Source organism: Erinaceus europaeus, chromosome 17 (genome assembly GCF_950295315.1).
Source record: "Erinaceus europaeus chromosome 17, mEriEur2.1, whole genome shotgun sequence".
Lineage (NCBI taxonomy): Eukaryota > Metazoa > Chordata > Mammalia > Eulipotyphla > Erinaceidae > Erinaceus > Erinaceus europaeus.
The window spans coordinates 2,500,027-2,520,969 of NC_080178.1; the positions used below are offsets into that span (position 1 = coordinate 2,500,027).

Genomic DNA, 20,943 nt, shown 5'->3' on the forward strand with positions numbered 1-20,943 from the left:
TTGGCTGATTGATTGAATAGAGACAGAAATCAAGAGGAAAGGGAAGATAGAGAGGGAGAAAGAGTCATTTGCAGGCCTGCTTTACCACTCATGAAGCTTCCCTACAGGTGGGAACGGGGGCTTGCACCTGGGTCTCTATTCATGGTAATGTGTGTGCTCAACCAGGTACACCACCACCCACCTTTCTTCCACCTCCTCTTTCTTCTTTTTCTTTAAAAAAAATTTATTTATTCCCTTTTGTTGCCCTTGTTTTATTGTTGTAGTTATTATTGTTATTATTGATGTCATTGTTGTTGGATAGGACAGAGAGAAATGGAGAGAGGAGGGGAAGACAGAAGGGGAGAGAAAGACAGACACCTGCAGACCGGCTTCACCGCCTGTGAAGCGACTCCCTTGCAGGTGGGGAGCTGGGGGCTCGAACCGGGATCCTTGCACTTTGCACCACGTGTGCTTAACCCAGGTGGTGAAGCAGGTCTGCAGGTGTCTGTCTTTCTCTCCCTTTCTCTGTCTTCCCCTCTTCTCTCCATTTCTCTCTGTCTTATCCAACAATGACATCGACAGCAATAACTACAACAATAAAACAACAAGGGCAACAAAAGGGAATAAATCAATATTTCGGAAAAAAATTGTTTAAAAAAGATGAATCTTTGGTGGTCTGAGAGGTGGCACAGAGAAAAAGCTTTGGACTCTCAAGCATGAGGTCCTGAGTTCAATCTCCAGCAGCACATGTACCAGAGCGATGTCTGGTTCTTTCTCTCTCTCCTATCTTTCTCATGAACAAATAAGTAAATTCTAAAAAGAAGGTGAATTGTTGAACTCTCACATCCTGAGGTCCATCCCTGTCATGACACTATGCTTCTCCCTCCCCATCTCACAAGTGAATAAAAACAAACCAAACACAATGTTAAAATAGGGGCCAGGCGGTGGTGTCGCTGGCAGACAGCACAAGGACCTTGGTTCAAGCCCCCTCCCCACCTGCAGGCGGTGAAGCAGGTCTGCAGGTGTCTCTCCTTTTCTCTCCCTCTATCTTCCTCTTCTCTCTCAATTTCTCTCTATCCTAAAGTAAAATAAATAAATAAAATCTTTGGGGGTCAGGCGGTAGCGCAGAGGGTTAAGTGCACATGGTGCGAAGCTCAAGGACCACCACAAGGATCCCGGTTCGAGCCCCAGGCTCTCCTCTGCAGGGGGGTTGCTTCGCAAGTGGTGAAGCAGGTCTGCAGGTGTCTGTCTTTCTCTGCCCCTCTCTGTCTTCCCCTCATCTCTCCATTTCTCTCTGTTCTATCCAACAACAATGACAACAATAATAATAACAACAATGATAAAACAAGAAGGGCAGCAAAAGGGGAAATAATAGCCTCCAGGAGCAGTGGATTCGTAGAGTAGGCACCAAGCCCCAGTGATAACCCTGGAGGCAAAAATAAAATAAAATAAAAAATAAAGGGGATTGGGCGGTACCGCAGCAGGTTAAGCACACTTGACACAAAGCACAAGGACCCCGGTAATGAACCTGGTTCAAGCCCCCGGCTCCCCACCTGCAGGGGAGTCGCTTCACAGGCAGTGAAGCAGGTCTGCAGGTGTCTGTCTTTCTCTCCCCCTCTCTGTCTTCCCCTCCTCTCTCCATTTCTCTCTGTCCTATCCAACAATGAAAGACATCAACAACAACAATAATAACCATGACAAGGCTACAACAACAGTGGCAACAAAGGGGGAAAAGGGTGGCCTCCAGGAGCAGTGGATTCATGGTGCAGGCACTGAGCCCCTGCAATAACCCTGGAGGTAATAATAATGATGATGATGATAATAATAATAATAATGATGATATAAAATCTTTAAAATAATTCTTAAAAGCAGAGGTTGGGAGGAGGCTGGAGATGGCTCACCCTGTATGCAGAGACTTTGCCAGGCACAGGGACCTGGGTTTGAGTCCCTGGTCACCACACAGGACCCCCACTCTAAGGGGGAGCTTCAGGACCAGTGGCATTTCTCCTCCTCTTCCTCTTTATCTCTCTCCCCCACTTTCTCCCCCCACCTCTACTTTCACACTCTGACAAAACAAAATCAAATAAACAGCCCCATGGTTCTGAGGAGAGGGGCACGGGCACTTCTCACCTGATCTCAATTAGTGACCCACCAACCGGCCGTGACCTGGCAGTGGCCTGTGGCTCAGCTGGTGGCAGGTGCAGTGACCAACCCTCCTGGCAGCCCTCCAGGGCCCTGCAGGGGACTTGGCCTCGGCCAGGGTCCGACCACATCCCCCCAAGGCCACGCTCCTCTCCTGCCTCCTGTTTCTATCCTCTCTCCTTCTTCCCTCCTCCCTTCTCCACCCTGTCTTTTTCTCCCCCCACCTCCTTCCCTCTGCTTCTTCCTGTGGAGGAGGCTGGCTGCAGAGCTGGTCCCAGGGGACCTCAGCAGGTCAGGACAGGTGGGCGGGGCTGGGGGGGGACCTTTGGCTGGGTTCCTGGCCCCGCCCGCTGGGCACAGACACTTCCGGCTGTGCTCCTCCAGCCCAGAAATACCCGCGGCCAGTCGGTCAGCGGGGAGGCCGTGGCGCTGTGGAGGCCCCGATCCCGGCATCACCACCTGCAGGCAGGTAGCCAGCTCCTCCCAGGGCCCCCCGTGCAGGAGTGGCCAGGGCCCACACAGGCCCAAACCTGGTGCTGGGAAACTGCACCTCCAGGCAGACCCAGCCCCCCCTGTCCCTCTTCTCTGGAGAAGGAGAAGCCCTCTGAAGGGGAGGCTGGGAGGGGGCATCACACATAAACAGGCCAACAGACGGGAGAGTTCTAGAGCTTGGCTCCCCAGGCAAGTTCTAGAGCTTGGCTCCCCAGGACCAGCCTCTCCCAGGCAGTGGGGTCTCGGAGCTGCTACTGGGGTGGCTCGTGGGGCCGGGGGTGCAGGTAGGGCCAGGACAGCGCCCGCTGACTCGGTTTCCCGGGGTCCCCTCTGCCCCAGCCCCGAGCTAGTGGCCGGGATGTACTCGCGGCCGGTGCCCCGGGGTCCCCTGCGCCGCGTGGCCGTGACTGGCAGCACCCACGGCAACGAGATGTCGGGCGTGTCGCTGGTGCAGCACTGGCGGCGAGCCCCCGAGGAGCTGCAGAGACCCAGCTTCTCCGCGCTGCCCGTGCTGGCCAACCCCCGGGCTGCTGCCGCCTGCCGCCGCTACGTGGACCTCGACCTCAACCGCGCCTTCATCAGCACCTTCCTCACGTGAGTGGCCAACCCTGCCCACGGGCTGGCCCGCCAGGCACCCACGGGTGTGCCCCGCCTCTGCCTGGGCTTTCTGTGCTGCCTCCTCCCCTTCCACTTTAGAGTAATCCAGTCTGATGCCACCTCCTCCCGGAAGTCCTTCCAGACTGTAGGCTGGGTCAGGGCCTCCCTTGGGGCCAGTGGGGAGCCAGAGAGTGCAGGGATGGGGGGGTGCAGCTCATGAAGGTCTCTGGCTGTCACTGCGGGATGCTGCCTCCCCCCACACCTGCCTCTGCAGGGCCAGGCCCCAGCCGGACGACCCCTATGAGGTTACCAGGGCCCGAGAGCTGAACCAGCTGCTGGGACCCAAGGCCTCGAGCCAGGCCTTCGACTTCGTGCTGGATCTGCACAACACCACGGCCAACATGGGCGCCTGCTTCATCTGCAACAATGCCGACAACGTCTTCACCATGCACCTGTGCCGCTACCTCCAGGTGCCCCTGGGCCCCAGGCCCCTCCAAGCCCGCACCTCCACCCCAGCCTCAGTTTCCTCTCCCGAGCAGGCCTGGGCCCTGACGCACCCCCTTGCGCCCGCAGTTGCAGAACCCGGAGACCCTCAGCCACGTCTACCTGTACCAGAAGCCGGAGGAGGAGAGCTACAGCGTGGACTCGCTGGGCAGGAACGGGATGGGTGGGCGGGGCTTCGCGGTGGGCGTGGTTCGGGAGGCGGGGCCAACGACTGGGGCCTGCAGAGGCGGAGCGTTGTGGGCGGAGTGGGGTGGGTGTGGCCATTAATGGCGGTGGCGATTGGACCAAATGGTGGCGGGGCCACGTGGTGGGCGGGGCCCGTGGCTTTGGGGTGGGTCCTTCTGTGGGCGGGGCATCACAGGGCGTGGTCACGGCTCCTATAGCGATTGGGTCCTGTAGTGGGCGGGCCCGAGCGGTGGGCGGGCACTGTGTGGCTTAGTGGCCGGGGCCCGCCCCTCTTGGGGTCTCCGGCTTGACCCCACCGGTCCGTGTCCGCAGGCTTGGAGCTGGGTCCCCAGCCACAGGGTGTGCTGCGGGCCGACCTCTTCACCCAGATGAGGACCCTGGTGGCCCAAACGCTGGACTTCATCGAGCTCTTCAATAAGGGTGAGATGCCTCCCCCGCCTTCTCCTGGGAAACCGGGGGTCCCAGGAGTCCCCCCACACACACCGCTTGCTTACCCGCAGCCTCCCGCACAGGCACGACCTTCCCCGCCTTTGAGATGGAAGCCTACAGAGCCCTGGACCACGTGGACTTCCCGCGCACCGAGGCGGGGGAGCTGGCGGGCGCCGTGCACCCCCGGTTGCAGGTGCGTGAGCCTGAGCCTGTGCGCAGCGGGGCCGCCTGCCGAGGCCCGGACGTGGGGACCGGGTGACACTGAGGCCCAGAGGGAGAGACCACCGCAGCTCAGAGCCCGGAGGAGCAGCACGAGGACGCGGCTTGCAAACTCCGCACCTGGGCGGGGGAGGGGGGTGGGTGGGGGTGTCTCGGGCGCCCAGCTACAGCTGCCCTGTTTGCTGCCACACGGGGGCGCTGCTGGGCCGGTGCAGGCTGCAGGGGTGTCGCCCAGGTGGAACCCATAGTCACCCCTCCCACTAGGGAGAGGGATCGGGGGCGTCTGCCCTCCTGCACCTCGCCCACCCTCCGAAAGGCTCTGCCACCCAGCCCGGCGAGCAGCAGGGTCCTTCCTGCCGGTGGAACCCGCTGCCAAGCCCCAGGGGCTCTGTCTCCACGACCACCCGCCCTCCTGTCCATCCCACCAGGGCACATGGTGCCCCCGTGGGGGGCTGCTACCCATGATGGCAGTGACCCCGAGCGACACACGCGGGGCGGGGTGGGGCACAGAGGACAGAAACACAGAGAAGAAGTTGGTATTTCGTGTTTTTGTTTGTTTGTTTCTTCTAGTTGCTGGGGCTGGGTGCCGGCACTAGGAATCTACCGCTTCTGGTGGCCTTTCCCCCCCTTCTTTTCACTCGCTAGGACAGACATAAATTGAGAGGGAGGGGGGAGATAGAGGGAGAGACACGTACAGACCTGCAGATCTGCTCCGTGCTCCTGAAGTGGACCCTGACAGGTGGGGAGCGGGGCTCAAACCCGGGTCCTTGTATTTATCCTTGTGTGTGGCACTGTGTGCACTTAACCGGGTGCACCACCGCCTGGCCCCAGGATTTGGTAGTTCACGAATTCTTTCTTCCACCAGGGTTATCATTCAAGCTCAAATCCACTCCTCCCAGCAGCCGCTTGTCTTTTCTCCCTCTCTCCCCCCCTCTCTCTCCCTCTCCCCCTCTGCCTCTCTCTCTCTCCCTGGTTTGATAGGACAGAGAGAAATTGAGAGGGGAAAGGGAGATAGAGAGGGAGACAGGGCCGTAGCGTACCGGGTTGCAAACACACATTACAATGCACAAGGAAAGGAGTCGGGCGGTAGCGCAGCGGGTTAAGCGCAGCTGGCGCAAAGCACAAGCACCGTCTTAAGAATCCCAGTTCGAGCCCCCGGCTCCCCACCTGCAGGGGAGTCGCTTCACAGGTGGTGAAGCTGGTCTGCAGGTGTCTGTCTTTCTCTCCCCCCCTCTGTCTTCCCCTCCTCTCTCCATGTCTCTCTGTCCTATCCAGCAATGACGACATCAATAACAACAACAATAAAACAACAAGGGCAACAAAAAGGGAATAAATAAATAAATATTAAAAAAACAATGCCCAGGAAAAGCCTCATGAGTGGTGAAGCAGTGCTCTGTGTCTCTTCCTCTCTCTCTCTCTCTCTCTCTCGCCTCCAGGCTTATTGCTGGGGTTCGGCGCCAGCACTATAAATCCACTGCTCCTGGCGGTCATTTTTTTCCATTTTTATTGGCTAGGGCAGAGAGAAATTGAGAGAGCAGGGGGAGAGAAAGAGAGGGAAGGAAAGACAGACACCTGGCAGATGTGCTTCCTGACTGAAGTGTTGCCCCTGCAGGTGGGGAGCTGCGGGCCTCAAACCCAGATCCATTGCATGGGCCCTTGTGCTTGGTACTGTAAGCTCTTAACCAGCCGTGCCTCCAGTCGGCCCCTCTTTCTCTCCCTCTCCCTCTCCCCTCTCAAATTTTCTCTGTCTCTATCCAATAATAAATCAATAAAATTATTTTTTAAAAGAAACCTCAAAAGGGGGGGGTGAGTTGGGTGGTGGTGCAGTGGATTGAGCGCACTTGGCGCAAAACGCAAAGACCTGCGTAAGGATCTGGGTTCGAGGGAGTCGGGCTGTAGCGCAGCGGGTTAAGCGCAGGTGGCGCAAAGCACAAGGACCGGCATAAGGATCCCAGTTCGAACCCCAGCTCCCCGCCTGCAGGGGAGTCGCTTCACAGGCGGTGAAGCAGGTCTGCAGGTGTCTATCTTTCTCTCCCCCTCTCTGTCTTCCCCTCCTCTCTCCATTTCTCTCTGTCCTATCCAACAACGACAACAACAATAATAACTACAACAATAAAACAACAAGGGCAACAAAAGGGAATGAATAAAATAAATATTTAAAAAAAAAGGATCCCGGTTCGAGCCCCCAGCTCCCCACCTACAGGGGAGTCGCTTCACAGGTGGTGAAGCAGGTCTGCAGGTGTTTATCTTTCTTTTTAAACAATTATTTATTTATTCATGAAAATGATAGGAGGAGAGAGAGAAAGAGCCAGACATCACTCTGGTACATGTGCTGCCGGGGATTGAACTTGGGGCCTAATGGTTGAGAATCCAATGCTTTATCTACTGCACCACCTTTCAGACCACGCTGTTTATCTTTCTCTCCCCCTCTCTGTCTTACCCTCCTCTCTCTATTTCTCTCTGTCCTATCCAGCAACAACAATGTCAATAACCACAATAATAACTACAACAACAATAAAACAACAAGGGCAACAAAAGGGAATAAATAAATATTTTTTAAAATTACTTTAAAAAAAGAGAGGGGGAAGATAGAGAGACACCTGCAGAAGTGCTTCACAGCTCCTGAAGCCGCACCCCTGCAAGCAGGGGGGAGAGTGGGCTCCAGCCCAGGTCGTTGTGTGTAGTAATGTGCGCGTCAGACCAGGTGTGCCACCTCCAGCCTCCTTAACTGCTTAATTTAGACTTTAGCTGATAAGTGGAGCTACTGATATTAAAAGCCCCTTTTCGGAAAGCTTTGCAAGTGGTGAAGCAGGGCTGCAGGGGTCTCTCTGTCTCTCTCCCTCTCTCTATCCCCCTTCCCTCCTAATTTCTGGCTTTCTCTAGCCAATAAAAAATATTAATTAATTAATTAATAAAAGGCCCTTTTCCAGAGGAGGAAGCCATGGGACAGAGAGGTCAAGTAGCTGGCTCAGGGTCACACAACGAACGGGATTAAAGGCAGGCTTCACTCTCTGCACCCTAACCACTAGGCAACACTTCCACAAGGACAGACATATTTGGTTTTTTTAAACTAATTAATTAAAATTTTGTATTTTTTTTTATTGGGGAGATTAATGGTTTACAGTGAAGCTTTCTGTCTGCAGGTGGGGACCAGGGGCTTGAACCCCTGTCCTTGTGCACTGTAATGTGTGCACTCAACCAGGCCTGCCACCACCCAGCCTCGGACTGATATCTTTCTAAATCCACCAGGGTCTCCAGCCTGGCAGACCCAGAGCTGGTTGGCATACCTTTGGGATGGTCTCCCCATGGGGGCAGGGACAGACATTACCCCGGTGACACTGGCCCCCGGCTCCCCTCCCAGGACCGAGACTTCGAGGCCCTGCGGCCAGGAGAGCCCATCTTCCAGATGTTCAGCGGCGAGGACGTGCTGTACCGGGGGCCGGGAACTGTGTACCCCGTGTTCATCAACGAGGCCGCCTACTATGAGAAGGGCATCGCCTTCATCTCCGCCGAGAAGCTCCGGTTCCCCGTGCCTGCCCTGCCCGCGCCGGCCCCCGCCCCCTGACCTCAGCCCGAGGGTCCCCAGCCTCTGCCCCCTGCTGTACCCCTGCTCTCCCCCACCCATGCCAGTCACCCTGGCTATAAAGTAGAAGATGCCCGGGGCCCTGGGTCCGTGCTCTGTGCCCCACGTGGTTTTCCTGTGACCGCAGGATAAAGGTAACTGTCTGTACCCTGGATCAACCACTGGTGCTGTGTGTGGGAGTGACGGGGGGGAGGGGGGGAGGAAGAGGAAGAGTCTCCTGGGGACAGCGGAGGGGCTTCTAGAAGAGGCTGAACAGCAGGAGACCCCAGCCCCCAGCCCTGGCGCTCCTGCGGCTGACAGCAGGGGCTAGTGCCTGTGTGTGCACGTGTGGGCCAGCGCGCTCTTTGTGTGTACACGGAGAGTCTGCACGCACACACAGGCGTGTCCCGGGTCTTGGCGCGTGGCTGTCCTCAGGTGCCTCAGCAGGCGTGCGGAGGGCATGGGGCTGGGGAGGGGTGTGGCTCGGCAGGGCTTCCAGGTTGGGGCTGGGGCCACCACAGGCACGACCCACAAGTCCTCCTGCCCCCCACCCCTCTCTGGTGTAGAGGGGAAGGGGCTGGGGGTCTGTAGCTGAGGCCCCTTGGTCCCCAGTCTGTCCCAACACTGGCTGTCTCTGCAGGGCCACTGGGAGGGCGAGGCAGAGCCCAGAACTTTCCAGAAGGAGCCTGGCTGGCAGCCCAGCCCCCCCTGCCCCCCCCCCCCCGCCCTGGCCCATCCATCTCCCCTCGGCCCTGGCTGCCACCGCTCCTGCTATTGAGCGCTCAGATGAAGAGGTGTGAAGGACATGGGGGCACCGGGGACCAGCTGGCAGGAAAGATAGATGAGGGGGCAGGGGGCCAGGTGGCGCCCCAGGCAGGCAGGGCTGGCGCTGGGGAGGGGGTGCAAGGAGGGGTGGGTATGTCCCTGCGGGGGGACATGTGGCACCACACACACACACACACACACACACACACTGAGGGGGCCCAGCCCCCACCCTTTCCCCGTCCCTCCTCCTCATCTCACACTGTGGGGGGGGCAGGTGGTCCCTGGGGACAGACCCCAGAGTGATGCCCCTGAGCCCAGCAATACCCCCCCAGCTACAGGACTGCCACCCCAGTGCCCATGGAAGGAGGTGTGGAGGTCTAGAGGTCTTGGGGACCCAAGCTGAGGAGCCTCTCCTAGGACTCTGACCCGGGGCCTGGCTGGGGGCGCCCCTTCTCATAAGGGCTAATATGGGGTCCAGCTGCATGGCCTTCTAGGTGTCCACAGAGGACAAGCAGGTTTGGGGGACCCCCAGGCCTTCCTGGCCAGCGATCTCTGTGTCCCTGGAGAGGACAGACACCTTCCCCAGAGGCCACCCTTCTGCCCATGGGGAATAGTCAGTTCTAACCAGAGGGGATCACTCACTTAGCTCAGCTGGGGAAACTGAGGCAGAGATCTGCCAGCCCTGGGTCAAGCTGTCAGAATGACTCTGCTCCCTGCGTTGGCTGGACAGGCTGCTGTCTGTCACCCCCTGTGTGTCCTCAAGCTTCTAGAAGCTTCCACACCAGTCATCTTGCCTGCCTGGCCTCAGGGCATGGGTCTGGGTCCTGGTGAGAGGCCGCCACCTCTGCCACTCAGCCCTCAGTGATGTGACGAGGGCCCCAGCCCCTGCAGCCAGCCAGGCCCGGCCCTGGGCTCATTGATCAGGACCGGCTGGGGGCCTGCAGGCGGGGCGGGCTGGGAGGGGCCCAGGAAGCTCAGCAGCGTCAGAGGCTGCCCGCCACCTCCCTCCCGCACACCACACCCGAGCCACAGCCGGTCCAGCGGTGGGTCTTAGGGAAAGGACCCTAGTGCCTCAGGGCCAGGGGGCCACCTGCAGATCCAGGGCAGGTGAGAGGGGACAGAGTCGAATGGACACCCAGAACCAGGGCAGCTGACGACCTGTCCCCAGGGCAGGGAACATTTGGCAGGAACAGGACACCCGCTGTCCCCATGACAGGTATGCAGGTGGCGTCACAGATGGGGCTGCTCAGGCTCTGGGTGGGCAGGGAGCATGGGGACTGGCATGGGGATGATGAGGCCCCCTGGGCCTGAACCCAGGACTTGGGAGAAAGGGGAGGGCGTGGGTCCCCAGGCAGGGCTGACTGACTGGCAGCCCCCCTTCCCCCATGGGATGTCACGGGGGAAAGCCTGACCCAGCGAGAGTGAGCTAGGCCTGTGCCCTCCCCCCTTGGGGCCTCACCCCTGGAATCTGGAGGGAGGTGGGTGAGAAGCCTCTTCCTGCCAGCAATGCCCCCGGCCTGAGGGCAGTGGCACCGTCAGGGGTGTGGCATAGATCCAGGTGGACAGGGAGGGTCGTGCACAGAAGGCGTAGGAGCAGAGAGGCAGCTTGTGAAGCCCCCAGACCCATGAAAGACCCTCCCGGGAGACTCAGTACAATGGCCCCTGGGGTTGGTGAGTTGGGTCCTCAGCTGGCTTGACAGGGCAGGTGGGGCTGCGGGTCGGGGACCCTCACCTCTGGGGACTCGACGTGGTTCATTCCTCCCTAGACAAGCCATCCACCACTCGAGAGCCCCCAGCTGTCACTCTCTGCACTAAGGAGCAACCGTCACTCTGACCAGGGATCTTGACGGGGGTGGGGGGGATCACTGCCCACCTGGTAGTCCCTTAGCCCTGCCTCCTGCTCAGTTTTCTGCCACTGTCCCACTGTCTGTCCATCCATTCTTCCAGCATGGAAATTCTGCCGTGTGTGTGTGTGTGTGTGTGTGTGTGTGTGTACACGTACTGAGTCTTCCTAGGCTTCCATTTGCCCCCTCTGTGGCTACGAAAAGCTAGTGAACTATTTAGGGCTACAATGGACTATTTATTTTTTAACAAAATATTAATTTATTTATTGGCTAGAGACAAAGAGGAATCGAGAAGGAAGGGGAAGCTAGAGCTGGAAAGGGAGAGACAGCAGCAGCCCTGCTTCACCACTTGGGAGGTTCTCCCCCTGCACGTGGGGACTGGGGGCTTGAACATAAGTCCTTGAACACTGCAGCACATACATTCTACTGGGCGCACCACCACTCAGTCCCTCTTTTTCTTCCTTTTTTGAAAAATTATTTATCTATGAAAGACAGAACCAGAGTGTCACTCGGGCACGTGGGATGCTGGGGATCGTGCTTGAGAATCTGGTGCTTCAGCCTCTGTGCCACCTCCCGGGCTGCCTTCTTCTCCCTCTCTCTCCTCCTCTTCCTCCTTTTCCTTCTTTTTTTTTTTTGGCTTCAGGGTTATCGCTGGGGCTCAGTGCCTGGAGGCCATCCCCCCCATTGTTATTGCTGTTGGCTAGGACAGAGAGAAATGGAGAGAGGAGGGGAAGACAGAGAGGGAAAGAGAAAGACAGACACCTGCAGACCTGCTTATGAAACCACCCCCTTGCAGGTGGGGAGCCTGAGGCTCGACCCGAGATCCTTGAGTGGGTCCTTGCACTTCGCACCATGTGTGCTTAGCCCGCTGCCCAGCCCCCTTCTTTTAAAAATTTTATTTATCACATATGGGAGACAGGAAACAGAGTTTCACAGTGTAGTGCACCAGTGCTGGGGTCAGTCCCGCAAGCTCAGAGCTCAGGGCTCCACCAGCTGAGAATTTCCCCAGGTGTTTACTTTGCTGAGACGCTAGCTGTGTTTCAATGCTCGCCCTGGAAACAGGACTGCCTGGCCATTTGCAAGTGCCTGGGGTGGTGCAGTAAGCCCACTCCCCACTGCTGTGTGAGAACTGCCCCCGCATGGCTGGCCAGCCCTTCCCGCATTTTGTGCATTAAACGCTTACTCCCCGCCACCCCGCACACCTTAGTGCCTTTCACCAGCTCTCTGGGGCCCTTAGGGACCACTTGTGAGGGCTGTCACCCAGGACTTCCCTCTGTATCTGCCTAGGGCACTGGGTGTGGCACTCAGTCCCCAGCCCCTGCCTCCTGCGGGTGGATCCTCAGGTCCTGTCTCCCTCTGCGGTCACCCCTGCTGCATACCCCGGGGGTGTGTTCACACTGAGCAATGCAGGTGCGGGGGTCCTCACTGGCTCCCTGTGAGATGCTGAGCGGCCCCCCACGGCCAGCCAGACCTGCTGCCTCCCGTCTCCCTTTGTTCTTGGTAGTGTCCCTCCTTGAATCTCACCAGAGGCTTATTAGTGCTACTTTTTAAATGCCACCAGGATTATCACTGGGGCTCAGTGCCAGCACTGTGAACCCACTGCTCCCAGCAGCCAATCCTCCCCCTCTTGTTTTTTCCTATTTTTATTAAACAGGAGAGAAATTCAGAGGGGAGGGAAGGAGGAGAGAAAAAGAGAGAGAGAGACCTGCAAACCTGCTTCATCGCTCGTGAAGCATCTCCCCTACACGTGGGGAGGGGGCTTGAACCCAGGGCCTCCCACATGTCCACGTGTGTGCTCAACCGGCTGAGCCACCATCCGCTCCTGCTGTTATTCTTAACATCAGCTCAACTGGTGAGAGGCGTCTTTTTCTTCTTCTAGCATTTGCCCTTCTTCCGTAGCCAGTCAACAGCGTCAGGTTGAGCCTGATGTCAAGTTTCGAGACCTCCTTTGAATCTGGAGAGGTGGCAGTCGTTGACTATGTGGGTCATAGTCTGTCTGGAGCCGCAGGGGGCAGTTCGGGTCGTCTCTGGCTCCCCAGCGATGGAACACAGCGGCGCACCGGCCATGGCCTGTTCGATAGCGATTGAGGAGGGCCCGATCATAACGTGCTAGGTCAAAGCCGGGTTGACGCTTGCAGGGGTCTGTGATGAGGTGTTTGTTCTTTACCTCAGCTGACTGCCAGCTCTGTTTCCAAGAGTCTGGAACAGAGAAGTTCAGTGTAGGCGTAGGGGACCAGATTGGGTGAGGAGACGTCGAGCGTTGGACAGGGTGGGCGAAGATATCCGCGTATATTGGCAGGTCCGGTCGATTATAGCATATTAAATCGAATCTACTGATGGTGAATCGAGCAGCTTCATCAACTGCTATGTGTGTCTTAATTATCTTCATCACCATCATCATCATCTCACCGGAGGTTCTTTTATTTATTTATTTATTTATTTTTCCAAGCACTGCTCAGCTCTGGGCTATAGTGGTGTGGGGGACTGAAGCTGGGACTGTGGAGCCTCAAGTATGAGAGTCTGTTTGCGTTACCATTATGCTATCTACCCCACCCTCTTTTATTGTTTTTATTATATTTATTTATTGTGGCTAAAGGAAGAGGGAAATTGAGAGGGAAGAGGAGGAAAGAGAGGAGAAGGAGAGAGACCTACAGCACTGGTTCATGGTTCGTAAGCTTCCCCCTGCAAGTGGGGCCTGGGGGCGTGAACCCAGGTCCTTGGGCTCAAATGGGTGAACCACAAGCCCAGGTCTTACTTTGATTTTCTTTTTTGTTTTTTCTTTATCGTAAGGGTGGAAGGTGGTGAAGCCCTGGACCAAAGTTTCCAGCAAGGGATGGCACTGAGTGAGTCAGAGCTGAGTAGTGCTCTGTCCTCTCACAACGTAGGCTGGGAGAGTCACGCGTGAGCACTGAGCAGAAAGCTGTGGGAACTGCCTGTCTTGGGGAGACTACCAGACCTGTAACCCAGCATCTGCTCCATCAAGTGACATTACAATCGGGAAAAAGAGGTCAGGTGGCAGGAGGGAGCCGGTCTCCGACGTCAGGGGTGAAAGGTGGGTTCTGGTCTTGCCGGGTCCAGCGCATGACCTCAGTGGAACAAGCACGGCAGGTGTGGCCTTCTGCGAGTCCTCACACGGCAGATCTGGAAACTGAGGCTCAGGGGGCGAAGCGGCTGTGCCTCCGACCGGCGGGCAGGAGCTTGCTGATGAGCCCTGCAGAGGGACACTGAGCTGGGGACACCGAGTGAGGGCTCCGGCCTGGCAGTCAGGGAGGGTTTCCTGGGGACCGAGGCTCCCGGGTGCAGCCTGCAGGATAGGGGCCGGCTGGGTGAAGTGAACAGGCTCCCCTCCTCCCTCCTCAGCTTTTTTCTCCGCGGGCCTCCGGCTGCTGGCACCCACGGGCGCCCCCACCATGGCCGAGGCGGCGGGGCAGGGCCCCAAGAACCCCTGTGTGTCCAGCGTGACGGTGCAGCTGGAGATGAAGGCGCTGTGGGAGGAGTTCAACCAGCTGGGCACCGAGATGATCGTCACCAAGGCGGGCAGGTAGCGCCGAGGGTGCGGCGGGCGGGCGGGGGGGGGGGGCGGCCGGACGGGATGCCGAGCCCCCTGCCCCGCAGGCGGATGTTCCCCACCTTCCAGGTGAAGATCCTGGGCATGGACTCGCGGGCTGACTACGCGCTGCTCATGGACTTCGTGCCTCTGGACGACAAGAGATACAGGTGCGCGGGCGGGGGAGGCTGGGGCTGCGGCGGCCCCGCTTGTGCCCGCGGCTGCCGGAGGGAGGGTGCAGCCGGGCGCCGCGGGCTCCGCTCCGTCCCCAGGTACGCCTTCCACAGCTCCGCCTGGCTGGTGGCGGGCAGGGCGGACCCCGCCACGCCGGGCCGCGTGCACTTCCACCCCGACTCGCCCGCCAAAGGTGCCCAGTGGATGCGCCAGATTGTGTCCTTCGACAAGCTCAAGCTCACCAACAACCTGCAGGATGACAACGGCCACGTGAGGGGGCGGGGCCCCGGGATCTGGGGGCGGGGCCCAGCCTGCCCGGGAGGGGGTGCCACGTGAGGAGGCGGGGCCCCGGGATCTGGGGGCGGGGCTCCCAGGTCGGGGGCGGGGCCCAGCCTGCCCGGGAGGGGGGTGCCACGTGAGGAGGCGGGCCCCGGGATCTGGGGGCGGGGCCCAGCCTGCCCGGGAGGGGGTGCCACGTGAGGAGGCGGGGCCCCGGGATCTGGGGGCGGGGCTCCCAGGTCGGGGCGGGGCCCAGCCTGCCCGGGAGGGGGGTGCCACGTGAGGAGGCGGGCCCCGGGATCTGGGGGCGGGGCCCAGCCTGCCCGGGAGGGGGTGCCACGTGAGGGGGCTGGGCCCCGGGGTCTGGGGGCGGGGCCCAGCCTGCCCGGGAGGGGGTGCCACGTGAGGGGGCGGGACCTCCGGGTCCGGGCCCAGCCTGCCGGGAGGGGGGTGCCACGTCAGGGGGCGGGGCCCCGGGATCTGGGGGCGGGGCTCCCAGGTCGGGGGCGGGGCCCAGCCTGCTCGGGAGGGGATGCCACGTCAGGGGGCGGTGCCTCCGGGTCCGGGCTCAGCCTGCCCGGGAGGGAGGTGGCCCAGGCCCCGCGGGGAGGGCTTCCAGCTGACCTCGGGACCCCCCCCCGCGCCGCAGATCATCCTCAACTCCATGCACCGCTACCAGCCCCGCTTCCACGTGGTCTTCGTGGACCCCCGCAGGGACAGCGAACGCTACGCCCAGGAGAACTTCAAGTCTTTCGTCTTTGCCGAGACCCAGTTCACTGCCGTGACGGCCTATCAGAACCACCGGGTGGGTGGCCGGGCCCCGCGGGGAGACTGAGCCCCTGGCCCAGGCCCCCGGCCCCGGGCCCCACTCTGCTTCCTGGCATCTGCCCGCTCTGCGCCGCCTTCTCAGCCACCCAGTGCCTCTGGGCCCCGCAGTGAAGCCCCAGGGACTCCAGATGGGGTAGGAGGGGGACAGGCGGCCCTGACATCACTTCTCCTCCGCAGATCACGCAGCTGAAAATTGCCAGCAACCCTTTTGCCAAGGGCTTCAGGGAGAGCGGCGACTCGGACTCCTGGTACCGCCGGGCCCTGGCTCCCACTAAGACCCCAGCTCCTCTGTCTCAGGGTCGCCCCCGCCAAGCTAATCCTGTCCCTTCTCCCACTGTCCCATCTTCAGGACTGTGTCCCCTCGGACACCGCTCGGCACCCCGGCCCAAAGCCTCAGCAGCTTCAGTCCCTGCCTGCTGAAGGGCCCCATGGAGCAGGAGAAAGGTTTGCCCCCTCCTACCTGACCCCCCCCTCCGCCCCCCAGATACAGGAGGGACGGAGCCCGCCTGGTGGTCAGGTAGCAAGAAAACAGAAGTTTCTGAAACAACATGAGACCCAGGTCAGAGAAGTTAGGCAGGGATGAAGTGCTGAGAGCAGGGTTAGGGTTGGGGAGTGTCAGGGGGCTTCCTAGAGGAGGTGGCCCTTAGAGGATCAGGAAAGTTCAGGGTCAAAGGAGAAAGCAGGAAAGAAGTTCCAAGCTGCAATAGCGCAGCGGGTTAAGCGCACTTGGCGCAAAGCACAAGGACCAGCGTAAGAATCCCGGTTCGAGCCCCCGGCTCCCCACCTACAGGGGAGTCGCTTCACTGGCGGTGAAGCAGGTCTGCTGGTGTCTGTCTTTCTCTCCCCCCTCTGTCTTCCCCTCCTCTCTCCATTTCTCTCTGTCCTATCCAACAATGACGACATCAATAACAACAATAATAATATCTACAACAATAAAACAACAAGGGCAACAAAAGGAAATAAATAAATATTAAATAAAGAATTTCCAAGTAGAGGAAAGAAAAGGGACAGAGGTGGCACGATGGCCTCTGGGGTGGGCAGAGTAAGCCAGGGGACAGGCCCAGCTGAACACTGCTTCTGAGAAGTCTAGGCTCCACTCAGATCATTTCCTCCCTTAGATGCCAACAAAGCTGCAGCCTCCTCCTCCAGGACCCCTGCCCGGCTCCACCACCAGCTGCTGGCGCCGCCCCAGGCTCTGCTGCCCCCGGCCACCTACCGGCCCCTCACCTACCAGGGCCTGTACCCTGCAGCCTCCAGGGCCCGACCGACACCGTATCCCCTCCCCAGTACCCAGGCTGACAGGCCCCAGGCGGACCTGTCCCTCTCGGCTGGGCTGGGGCTCCTGCCCCCCACCGCCCTGGGTCTGGGGCCTGGCCAGGAGCACCAGTGACGGTGGGAGCCCCTGGTCCCCACCTCCTCCATCCTCACCTCTGGGGAGAGCCTCCCCCGCTAAGAGACAGAGGGAGGCCATGGGCCCAGAGTGTCAACCCTGCTCGTCTGTTCTCTCCCTCCAGTAACAATAAAACAACAGTAAACCATCGGATGGGATGGGTGGTCGTGGTCGCGGTCACGGCAGGTCTGTCCTCCCTGGACTTGGTGGGAAGATGCCTTGGGTGCAGAGTCAGCCGGGGAGCCTGGAGAGCAGGGCTGCGGGCGCCGCGACCCTCGGCTGGGGCAGGGGGTGGGGACGAGGCCCTGCTGGAGGGGTGCAGACATCCCATGGGGCAGGGGGTGGGGACGAGGCCCTGCTGGAGGGGTGCAGACATCCCATGGCAGGGACTCCACCGTCCTACGTGGGATTTGATGACACCCCCAGAGTGGGGTCTGGGGAACATGTGGGGACCCAACCACCCATGTGAGACACGGAGCGACGTGGATTCCCGACTGTTTCCACCCAGACACCCCGACACCCGCGCTAAAGGCGGGTACTCGCCCCAGCAAGTCAGGTGCCAGACCACGTGCCTCGCCCCAGACAGGCCTTCCCCGAAACTGACGCCTGGGGAACGCCCCTTCCGCCTCAGGCCACGCCCACACGCCCGGCTCGCTCCACCCCTCCCAGCGCGGTCCAAGGGAGGCCACGCCCCTCACCCCGGAAGGCGGGGCTTCTGGGCGGACTCCCTGTTCCGAGGGGCGGGGTTTGCCTAGGCCCCGCCCACGGCGCCGTGCTCTGGGCGGGGCTTCCCGAGCCCCCTCCCGCGGCCGACCCGGGGCCCCGCCCGGGCTTCTGGAGTCCGGCGCCCCGCGACCCGGCGCCGCCGGGCCCGACATGCTGCCCGACTGCCTGTCGGCCGAGGACGAGCAGCGCTGCCGGCGGCTGCTGGCGGCGGCCACGGCCCGGCTCCGTTCACGGCCCGCGGCGGCCGCGGTACTCGTGCCGCTGTGCTCGGTGCGCGGGGTTCCCGCGCTGCTCTACACGCTGCGCTCCAGCCGCCTGGCCGGGAAGCACAAGGGCGACGTCAGGTACGGCCCGGTCGCGCGGGCGGTCACCGGCTCCGGGAGGCGCGCGCCCCCTGGCGGCCGGTCCCCGCGGAGTGGGGGCCCCCAGGGGTCCCCCTGCCGCAGCAGTGGCGTGTGTGAGCCCCGGAGCCTGTCCCGCACCTCCAGCGCTCAGGGAGATGCCCCGAGCCTCCGGACACTGGCTTTGGGGGGCTCTGGGCAGATGGTGCTTGCGGGAGGGCCCCCCAGCCCCCCGTGACCCGCCAGCCCCAGACTCCTGTGCCCTTCAGCTTCCCAGGTGGCAAGTGTGACCCCACGGACCAGGACGTGGTGGACACGGCCCTGAGGGAGACCCGGGAGGAGCTGGGCCTGGCGGTGCCCCCCGAGCAGGTGTGGGGAGCCCTGCAGCCCCTATACGACCAGGTGAGTCCCAGCCCACCTGCCGGGGGCTAAGACCCAGAGCCGGACCCAGGAGGGGACTGCGGGCACGGGGGCCCGGAGTGGAAGGAAGGCCCCAGGAGCCCGCCTCCTGCCTGTCCCGCACCCAGCTCGCAGCACAGGGGCCAGGGCCCCACTGTCCTTCCGTGGGGAGGTGAGACCTGGGACTCGGGTCCCTGTAAGGTGGCCCAGGGTCAGCCCGACAAGGGCTTAGGCGAGGGGCTCTTGGGGGGCTCGTTCTGATGAAGCAAAGGTCCGTGAAGGCCAGGCCTGAATGGGCCTGCACTAGGGTGTGCCCATATCCGTGGCATGACTGGCGTGAGGCCCTGGGCAGCCCTGGGTGGCAAGGTGGGTGTTCCTGTCATCACCCCCCCCCCAAAGACGGCAGAGCTGTGCCGCCCCTGAGGACCTGCCCCGGCCCCTCCCCAGAAAAAGACCACGGTGGTCCCCATCCTTGCCAGCGTGGGCCCACTGGACCCCCAGAGCCTAAGGCCCAACCCTGATGAGGTGAGCAGGGGGCTGGGGACCCGGGGTGTCCCCAAAGGGGAAGGCTTTGGCACCGATCCCCGCATGCCGCGTGCCCCGCCCGCAGGTGGACGAGGTGTTTGCGCTGCCCTTGGCGCACCTGCTGCAGTCCCAGAACCAGGGCTACACGCACTTCTGCAAGGAGGGGCGTTTCAGCTACACGCTGCCCGTCTTCCTGCACGGCCCCCACCGCGTCTGGGGCATCACCGCGGTCATCACTGAGTTCAGCCTGCAGCTGCTGGTTCCCGGCACCTACCAGCCTCGCCTCGTCGCCCCCAAGTGGTCTAGGGGCTGAGGCCGGGCCCCCAGCAGCACCCACCATGGTCCTGCCAGGCTGCCTGCACTTCAGCACTGAATAAAGCGCTTTCACCTACTCTGGCCGCTCCTGCTTCTGTGTGGTGGTGGTTCTGGGCGTTCCCCGGGGGGTCGGGCGCCTCTGGCTCTTACCCGTCACCCTGCTGTGTGCCCTGTGCTGCTACCCCAGCCCTCTGGGGGGGTGACATGATGCCCCTAGTGGGGAGACAGGGCTCAAGGCAGACAGGCACTCTGGCCTGCTCCCCCCACCCCCCAAGCTGGGAGCTGAGCTGTTGATTCCAGAGCCCTGTGCTGGGCCAGGTTCGGCACTCTCCCCGGCCCAGCTGTCCCAGGTGGGGCTTCAGGAAGGGAGCCTGTACATTGCTGCAAAGCGTCCCCCCCCCCCCCCAGCCACCTCTGCAGCACAGCCTGATGCCACCTGCCCTCCAGGGGGAGGGGGCTCAACTTGGGGACCAGACACAGATGATCCTGTCTGCACGTTAATTAGCTGTGCTAATAATAAAGTTATATGTCCATTTACAGACCAAGACTCTCAGGGAGTTGGTGGGGGCTGACCTTATGTTGGTCTCGGAAGGCTTTGTGGGCAGAATGAATCAGGACCACTGGCAGCAGAAAACCACCCACAAGCTGACTTTATCTAAAAAGATCACAAACTCCAGGACAGCTTCAGGCGTGGCTGGATCCAGGGACCTGTCTAGTCCTGCTGTGTCCTCCACTGGCTGGCTCTCACTCTCAGAAGTGTGGCACAGGGTGAAAGGTGAGGAGAGGCAGTGTCCCAGTGACAGAAAACAGAACTCTTCCTTCTCGAACCTAACCCAGAGTCGCACGTTGGTCACATGCCCATCCCTAAGCCTGTCACATGGTGGCTGGAGGTGGAAGCCAGCGGTTGACAGGGCTCAGGCCTGGGGAGAGGTAGAGTCCCCAAGGGGCCACCGGAGAGAGAGTCAGAGGGGTCAGGCAGGTCAATTCTTAAGTTCTTGAGAACCTTAGGACCAGAGGTGGGCAGGAGTGGCCATGGGCAGGGTGGTCGCCACACAGGGGCCAAGCTCGGAGGTTAAGGAGACCCAGGGCCAGGCAGAGCTGGGGAGGGGCTCTGGGGACAGGAACAGATGGGGTATCATTCCCTGTGTGTGTGTGTGTGGGGGGGTTTTTTACCAGATCTGACTCATGCAGCAAGGAGAGGCCACCTGGTAGGGTGGTCGGTCACATGCTATGACCCAGGTTCAAGCCCCAGCACATGGACGTGGCAGAGGTGATGTAGTCTCTCTGAATGTCTCTGAATGGCAGTGGCCAGGAGCTGTGAAACTGAAGCACGGAGATCCCAAGGCCACCCGTCTTTTTTTTTTTTTTTTTTTGGCCTCCAGGGTTATCGCTGGGGCTCGGCGCCTGCACCATGAACCCACTGCTCCTGGACGCCATTCCCCCCCCATCTTTGTTGCCCTTGTTGTTGTTACTGTTGTTGGATAAGAGAGAGAAACCAGTGTCCCAGAGCATAATGGCTATACAGAAAGATAGAAATCAACAAAGAGGACAGAGGTAGACAGCATGATGGTTATGCAAACAGACTGTTATGCCTGAGGCTTTGAAGTCTCAGGTTCAATCCCCTGCACCACTGTAAACCAGAGCTGATCAACGCTCTGGGAAAAAAAGAAAAAGAAAAAGGGGGTCGGGCAGAAGCAGGT

At 60.4% G+C, this 20,943-nt stretch overlaps 3 protein-coding genes across 7 annotated transcripts; all 3 read left to right on the top strand.

Annotated features, from left to right (window-relative positions):
• The first annotated feature begins 2,442 nt into the window (after positions 1 to 2,442).
• On the top strand, positions 2,443 to 8,285 carry ACY3 (aminoacylase 3). 3 transcript variants are annotated; one of them, XM_007518677.3, is made up of 7 exons: positions 2,465 to 2,590; positions 2,953 to 3,207; positions 3,485 to 3,680; positions 3,784 to 3,877; positions 4,213 to 4,320; positions 4,413 to 4,522; positions 7,910 to 8,285. In XM_007518677.3, the coding sequence occupies exons 2-7, from the start codon at positions 2,972 to 2,974 to the stop codon at positions 8,111 to 8,113; spliced, it is 948 nt and encodes a 315-aa protein (XP_007518739.2). In that variant the 5' UTR covers positions 2,465 to 2,590; positions 2,953 to 2,971; the 3' UTR covers positions 8,114 to 8,285. The 3 variants fall into 3 exon arrangements, with proteins under 3 accessions (XP_060031910.1, XP_007518739.2, XP_016041764.2); XM_016186278.2 differs by having other exon boundaries at positions 3,784 to 3,862; XM_060175927.1 differs by lacking the exons at positions 4,213 to 4,320; positions 4,413 to 4,522 and having other exon boundaries at positions 2,443 to 2,590; positions 3,750 to 3,877.
• A 4,790-nt stretch (positions 8,286 to 13,075) lies between these two features.
• Positions 13,076 to 17,086, top strand: TBX10 (T-box transcription factor 10). Of its 3 annotated transcripts, none has more exons than XM_007518791.3 (7): positions 13,076 to 14,260; positions 14,335 to 14,436; positions 14,539 to 14,710; positions 15,369 to 15,524; positions 15,725 to 15,795; positions 15,897 to 15,991; positions 16,666 to 17,086. In XM_007518791.3, the coding sequence occupies exons 1-7, from the start codon at positions 14,130 to 14,132 to the stop codon at positions 16,935 to 16,937; spliced, it is 999 nt and encodes a 332-aa protein (XP_007518853.1). In that variant the 5' UTR covers positions 13,076 to 14,129; the 3' UTR covers positions 16,938 to 17,086. The 3 variants fall into 3 exon arrangements, with proteins under 3 accessions (XP_007518853.1, XP_060031911.1, XP_060031912.1); XM_060175929.1 differs by having other exon boundaries at positions 13,093 to 13,133; positions 13,510 to 14,260; positions 14,335 to 14,710; XM_060175928.1 differs by having other exon boundaries at positions 14,335 to 14,710.
• A 640-nt stretch (positions 17,087 to 17,726) lies between these two features.
• NUDT8 (nudix hydrolase 8) lies at positions 17,727 to 19,320 on the top strand. Its single transcript, XM_007518790.3, has 4 exons — positions 17,727 to 18,007; positions 18,274 to 18,406; positions 18,851 to 18,928; positions 19,014 to 19,320. Exons 1-4 carry the CDS (start codon positions 17,814 to 17,816, stop codon positions 19,239 to 19,241), a joined length of 633 nt encoding a protein of 210 aa, XP_007518852.2. The 5' UTR covers positions 17,727 to 17,813; the 3' UTR covers positions 19,242 to 19,320.
• The last annotated feature ends 1,623 nt before the right edge of the window (positions 19,321 to 20,943 follow it).

What these genes read in the sequence shown, in the direction of transcription:
- ACY3 (XM_007518677.3), top strand. Translation starts at nt 2,972, where the DNA reads ATGTACTCGCGGCCGGTGCCCCGGGGTCCCCTGCGCCGCGTGGCCGTG. An exon ending in GCTGGGCAGGAACGGGATGG is followed by an intron (nt 3,878 to 4,212) that starts GTGGGCGGGGCT and finishes CCGTGTCCGCAG; the next exon opens with GCTTGGAGCTGGGTCCCCAG. An exon ending in CCGTGCACCCCCGGTTGCAG is followed by an intron (nt 4,523 to 7,909) that starts GTGCGTGAGCCT and finishes CTCCCCTCCCAG; the next exon opens with GACCGAGACTTCGAGGCCCT.
- TBX10 (XM_060175928.1), top strand. Translation starts at nt 14,130, where the DNA reads ATGGCCGAGGCGGCGGGGCAGGGCCCCAAGAACCCCTGTGTGTCCAGC. An exon ending in CGGCCTATCAGAACCACCGG is followed by an intron (nt 15,525 to 15,724) that starts GTGGGTGGCCGG and finishes TCTCCTCCGCAG; the next exon opens with ATCACGCAGCTGAAAATTGC. An exon ending in CCCCATGGAGCAGGAGAAAG is followed by an intron (nt 15,992 to 16,665) that starts GTTTGCCCCCTC and finishes TTCCTCCCTTAG; the next exon opens with ATGCCAACAAAGCTGCAGCC.
- NUDT8 (XM_007518790.3), top strand. Translation starts at nt 17,814, where the DNA reads ATGCTGCCCGACTGCCTGTCGGCCGAGGACGAGCAGCGCTGCCGGCGG. An exon ending in AAGCACAAGGGCGACGTCAG is followed by an intron (nt 18,008 to 18,273) that starts GTACGGCCCGGT and finishes TGTGCCCTTCAG; the next exon opens with CTTCCCAGGTGGCAAGTGTG. An exon ending in TGCAGCCCCTATACGACCAG is followed by an intron (nt 18,407 to 18,850) that starts GTGAGTCCCAGC and finishes GCCCCTCCCCAG; the next exon opens with AAAAAGACCACGGTGGTCCC.